The 6,000-nt window shown below is 46.3% G+C and overlaps 1 protein-coding gene across 1 annotated transcript; it reads right to left on the bottom strand.

Moving 5' to 3' along the window:
* Positions 1-5,795, bottom strand: ikzf4 (IKAROS family zinc finger 4). The gene is made up of 8 exons (XM_071906798.2): positions 5,676-5,795; positions 4,327-4,381; positions 4,123-4,230; positions 3,726-4,022; positions 3,447-3,614; positions 2,496-2,648; positions 2,199-2,330; positions 1-827 (listed from the first exon to the last, which is right to left on the bottom strand). Exons 1-8 carry the CDS (start codon positions 5,793-5,795, stop codon positions 1-3), a joined length of 1,860 nt encoding a protein of 619 aa, XP_071762899.1.
* Positions 5,796-6,000: the final 205 nt, after the last annotated feature.

The following is a 6,000-nucleotide window of genomic DNA, read 5'->3' as shown; positions in this document are numbered from 1 at the left end:
TCAGCCCACCTGGTGCTCTCCGCGGCTGATATGAGATGAGAACTCGTAGCGGTCCTGGCTGCGGTGGCCACAGATGTTGCACTCAAACGGCTGGCGGAAGCCATGACAACCCATGTGGATGGTGAACATGACATAGTCCAGGAAGATGATGCGACAGTGCGGGCAGGGGAAGGAGCGCACAGGCCGGTCCTCCCTGTCTACCACCTGCACAGTCCCCCTGGAAGACAGGGGCGACCCAGTGCTCCTCTTCACTACGGCAGGGGGAACAGGACACGCCCTCTCCCACTCTGGGTCCGAGTCTTTGGCCTGGCCGGGGCTGGAAGTGGGATGGCTGCGGGGCAGTGCCGGGGTCGGGTAGTGGCGGTGGTGGAGGTGGTGGTGGTTGGAGGTACTAGTCGGGGCTGCTACCCCTGTGCTCTGCTCTTCTGCTGTGCTCTCTGTGTCTGTGGAGTCGGGGCAGCCGTTGGGCGAGGTGGTGTGGCTGTGGGCTGAAGCTGGATCATCGCGGCCTTCGCCCGCCTCCCGCCCGGCCAGGCCGAGACACATGGCTGCCAGGCCACCTCCACCGTGGGCACGGGGGCCCTGAGGAGCCACATGGCTGTTAACTGAGCGGAGCTCCGACAGGAAGGCAGGATGGAGCTGAGATAGTTTGGGTGGCTCGTGGTTCTCACCTTTACCCCTGGCTGCCTGGAGGTGCTTACCACCCAGCCCCACCAGCGCAGCAGAGTCCCTCGCAGGCTGAGAGCTCATGAGGTCCCCCTCCTTCTCAGAGCCAGAGGACAGTTCATAAGGTGCTTCAGGTAAGTTGAGACGCATGTGCTTTTCACCTATGAAAAGAACGAATCAACAATGGACATGGTTTAAGATGGGATCTCCTGGACTGACTTCATTTGCTCACCCTCGCCCATTCCACAGTACAACATGAACCCAGTGTCAACAAACTGGCGAGAGCATGTTGACATTTGGATGCTTTGCACTGTCGGATAGCGCAGTGGTTCTCAACCTTTTTGAGCCGCGACCCCCCAAAAAATGTAGGTTGGGGTTCGCGACCCCCTTCCTCTTGACTCACCCTTGAAACACACTGCAGTGACCCACTTCACTTTGGCGCCCTGCCCTGTTGGCACTGCTGTTTACACAGGCGCGCACGGCACAGAGCTCGGCGCGTATTTAGCCTATTTTCTCTGCGCACGGGACGCAGACTTCATAGCAGTGGAAGATTGAGCGACCCGCTGCCGCAAACACACGCTTCTCTGCTCCCTGTTTGTCCCAGGAGTTACTATCACACACGACAGCTACCAGACGCACACATGACAGCTACCAAACGTACACAAACCTTGCATTACTGACCAAAAATATACAAAACAACTAGTCTAAATCAATTTGGCTTTAATTACAGTTTTAAATTTTATTCAAGATCCGACAGCACAACTCATTGTGAAGGAGGCGACATGACTGCTTTACAAGCTGAATAATGGCAATAGGCAAAAACTAGGGCCAATACATTCTCATTAAGCTTGGCCAAGCACCTGTCACTGTGCCACCCAAGCTGGAGGAGACGACTTCTTGGCGCCCTCCTCAGTGTGCGTGCGCACGCATTCACACACTCATTTCACTCACTCACTCAAATCTGTTTTATAATGACTACATTATATCATTGGTATGGGAGATTTAATGGAAAAATCATTCTCAAAAAATATTTATCAAATTCTTTTTTTATTTTTATTTTTTTTGACAACCATCAACCCCCAGGTTGAGAACCGCTGGGATAGCGGATGATGTCAGACCAAGAGGTTGCTATGATTCCAGTAGATTTTCAAGCTGAGGATATATCATAATGATTGTATAATGCAATAGAAATACTATCTCTAAATAAATCAACAAGACACTTCAATTTGGATTATATAAATATATATTTTAAAATGCTGAATAAATATGGAAAACGGATTGTTTTCGTAAACAAAAACACTTATTTAAATTGTCCTCCGCACATTCTTTCTTAGTTTCTCAGTTTTGTGCTTTATTTATCCCACCAAATGTTTTTGGCTACATGGCCTTCGTCAGGCTGATCATCACCGTGATGAGAAGAGAAGAGTGTGCGACTTGAATTTTCTTTACAAGTGGAAGTATTATAAAAGCCTCATGTCTGCACCTCGCTGGGTGTGCGTTCTTTCTACTGAAATTTAAACAAAAAAACTCACCCAAAAACTTCTGTGGTGTTGACCTCTTGCGTTTGGTGATGCTATTAACCAGTCTGTCCACAAATGGGAGTTTTTCGGTGGCTGGCTGGAGCATTGGCTTAGTCATTGGCTCCAGTCTTGCTGACTCTTCTCCTGCAAAAAGGAAGCACATAATTAGCAATATATTGACAGCAGACTACATACAATCAAACATATTAAACTTGCTTCAGTCCATATATTAGTATTTATCATCAATCATAAACTTTTCGAGCTAACATTTCTGATGAAAATGAGTGTTATGTGTGTGTATTGTGTTACCCTGTGCTGGCTGAGTGCTGATTGCTGTCTGGTGGTCCAGACTCTTCAGGTAACTATGGCAGCGCTCAAGATGCTCTTCTAGTGTGTTCTTTTGCTTGTAGCTGCGACTACAGTAGCTGCACTTGAAAGGTTTACCTACTGTCGGAGAAGACGCTGCAATGCAGAGACAGAATATTCAACTGATCTCTCAAATGAATAAAACGGCCACCATAAAATTTTACCTTAAATGATAGCTAACGAAAGCTCAGTACGGGTGCTCTTTAGTCAAGGTAAGCTGTTGTATTTTAATGTAAATTGTTTGCTGAAAATCGGTATGCAAACTATTATAAACTATGCATTTATGGGAGGGGATTTTTTTCTGAACAACTTCTCATTGGCTGGGTTTGATAAAATGGATTTCCCCATTCTTGGCAATTCCTGAAATCGTTCTTTGTTACTTGCCAGTGACGACAGAAAAACATCTAACCCTTTACCGCAACGTTCCACTCAGCAAACAGTCGGAAAGACTGACGTCAATTTCGCTGAAATCCAGTTTGCGAGAATCTTTTCTTCGAAAATGAACCTTTGAGAACTGTGAAGACCCACCAAGACCTATTTACTGTATGTCCCTATCATCACCTGTTGAATGTGTTCATGTGTTCGAAGCACCAACCAACCATTTCCTGTTTTCAGAAACTGTAAATGTCATATTTTGTCATGTGCAGTAATTCGGGTAAAGAATAGATTTCCTCTGAGCTTCGCAGAAGAGGGAAATGGACCCGTCTAATGAATCCGCATGTGTAGCGTTGTTTCATAAAATTCAACCTGATCAAAATAAGAAGTAATATTGTTATGGACCAACTGTATCCATCAAGTTGAATAAGTAAATAGTGCATGCATGAAAAATCTCTTCATGGAATATATTCAGTGTGTTAGACACTGTCGTACTGCACTCACAGCTTACAGATTTACCTGTGTGTGTGCGTAGATGTCCAGCGAGGGCATCTCTCCGGCGGCAGGCATAGTTGCAAATGGGACATTTGAAAGGCTTCTCTCCTGAGTGCAACTTGATGTGGCGCAGCAGGTTCCCCTTCTGGGTGAAGGAAGCTCCACACTGGTTACACTGGAATGGCCTCTCACCTGACAACAGAGACAGAGGCTTTCTGAGTCGACTCCTTTGAATTATTTTTTGTCCATAACACGTGTTTGTGTTGTGTTTGGTGTGTGATAACCACCACCGCTTCTTCTCACCTGTGTGGCTACGCTTGTGCACCATCAGCACGTTGGGTCCGATGCAGATCATCCCACACACGTCACACTGGAGCTTCCCGTTGGGCAGCCGGATCGGAGAAGCAGGCTTTGAACTGGCCAGCTCATTGTAAATGCTTCCCCTCTCTCCTCCAGCCCCACCATGCTCTGCACTCCCCTCATCCTTGGTGTCCCCTCTGTCTTCCCTCCTGCTATCCTCCCTCACAGCCTCTCTCTTCTCAGGCTGCGGAGCGCCCGGTGACTCATCATCACTACACAACTCAACCTTGATGGAGTTTGCTGTGGTGAGAGTAGACAGAGGAAAGACACTTTTAGTTATAACGTAGAATTCTGCGCATTACCTGTAGCCGTAATGCAAACGAAGGGGATGCTGACTGACCACTGAGGGAGCGGTGTGGAGAGGACTGCTGACTGTTTGGAGATCTCACTGAAGGGCCCCGCAACCCGCCATAAAAATCCTGCTCCGTTGATGACTCTCCTCCACTGCCTGAAACACACACACCCAAGTTATTAAAGTAAATGTTAATGTCCGGGGACTGTGCACACAAACGTATATTAGTTTTTGCTTCAGATGTAACCTTACCTGGTGCATATGAGCGTCCATTGCAGTCATCAGCATTCATTCTCTCACCAGATGCCTACAGAAAGGTGATAAAAGTAAGTTGTAGAAATTCATTTTTCCCCATTTATAATGACCATGTAATCTAATATTTTTTATAAAACCTATTTTTTCCTAATCTTGATTAGTCACATTAACATTGCACCACACAAAAAGTTTGATGCTAACCTTATAGAATCTATACTAGAAGCTGTAGCTGTTTGTTGGTATAAGAATAACCCAGATAGTTTTACACTTGCACTTCCTAGAAATAAATTGACTGCAGCAGACTAATCTACTAAACTGTCTAGATTATGAGTTCTCCCTGCTAGTGTTATCATGTAGACTCTCTTCTCCCCTGTAGCCAGCAAATGAATATGAGAGCTTCCACATTTATACTCAGCTAATGGCTGAGAGTGTTGAAGGAGGAGTTTAACTACATGTACCCTGTAATTTATAATGGGGGAAATTACTATGCTTGAGGTCACATGAAAAACATTTATTATTCATTAGATGACGACAAATTGGGGATAGTATTCAAAAAAATCAGGATGTTATTTCCAACATTCGCCGTGTTGAGTCATTTGCAGAGATATTTATTGTGCAAATGTACTTTGTATTGTTTATTTTGATGTGTTTATGTAGAGGGGAGGCAATGCTCTGTTTCACTCCATGTTGAAGATAAAGAAGATATAGCCCCAGATCCACAATGCTGCACCTTTTTTTTGCTCAAATGGATGACAACAGTGGACAGAGGAGACGGTGGAGCACGCAGGGGGCGGAGACAGCACATCGCAGGGAAATATCCTGGCATTGGCCGCGCATGGGGAGCAACAGGCGCTGATGCAGCCGGGAGACGCGCCAGTCACACCAGGGCACAGCGATTAAGGGACGCGCGCTGCCGCCGACCCTTGCCAGACAGTGTATTCTGTCTGATACGGACGACACAGCAGTATAACATATACATCTCCAATTAACTACCACGTTTCTCCACATTTTCATGGCTACTTGTTTTAGCTGCGCGATACATTTCTGTGTGTTGTGTCACCAATCAGCTTATGGTCGACGGCGACAGAGCGCGACACGATGGGAATTTGTTGCAAGAGTTGCGACTATCCTAATTGTCTGCATAAACGCAGCTGTCACCTAACGTTGAGCATGTCAAACTGGCCTGGGCTGTACAATGTTTCTCATGAGCCGTTGCTATGGCACCCGACCACACGACAAATGGCATTCACCCCACCAACTACTCAAAAACATACAGTACTTCCAAATTAATGCCAGTGAATGGTCTTACCGAGCGCCGAGGTAAAGTCCACTACCCTCTTCCTTACCTGGCGACCGACTGGTGTTTTCCTTTTTAATTGTCTGGATAGCTGTTTGTTTTCCCAGGCGACGACAGCATCTCCGGGATTTTTTTTTACCTGGGAATCCCAAACAACTTCCGGGCCCATGCTGGGATACAGACCGAATAATTGTACAACAGAGCTCTTGATCCAGTGATTGTCGAATGCATCGATGCATGTAAGTTGTATGGATACAAATGACAGAAATGTAGCGAAAAGGGTGCCATCAACGGAACTAACGAGTCACCAGTGTGTACTGCGCATTGATATCTTTTTAGACAAATGCGGGCTGCGTGTTGGCCAGACAGTTGTG

This window comes from Centroberyx gerrardi, chromosome 14 (genome assembly GCF_048128805.1).
Source record: "Centroberyx gerrardi isolate f3 chromosome 14, fCenGer3.hap1.cur.20231027, whole genome shotgun sequence".
In the NCBI taxonomy this organism is placed as follows: Eukaryota; Metazoa; Chordata; class Actinopteri; order Beryciformes; family Berycidae; genus Centroberyx; species Centroberyx gerrardi.
This window is presented reverse-complemented; position numbering and strand designations above follow the sequence as displayed.

What these genes read in the sequence shown, in the direction of transcription:
- ikzf4 (XM_071906798.2), bottom strand. Translation starts at nt 5,795, where the DNA reads ATGGGCCCGGAAGTTGTTTGGGATTCCCAGGTAAAAAAAAATCCCGGA. An exon ending in AAACACCAGTCGGTCGCCAG is followed by an intron (nt 4,382 to 5,675) that starts GTAAGGAAGAGG and finishes ACCTTTCTGTAG; the next exon opens with GCATCTGGTGAGAGAATGAA. An exon ending in GCACAAGCGTAGCCACACAG is followed by an intron (nt 3,615 to 3,725) that starts GTGAGAAGAAGC and finishes CTCTGTTGTCAG; the next exon opens with GTGAGAGGCCATTCCAGTGT.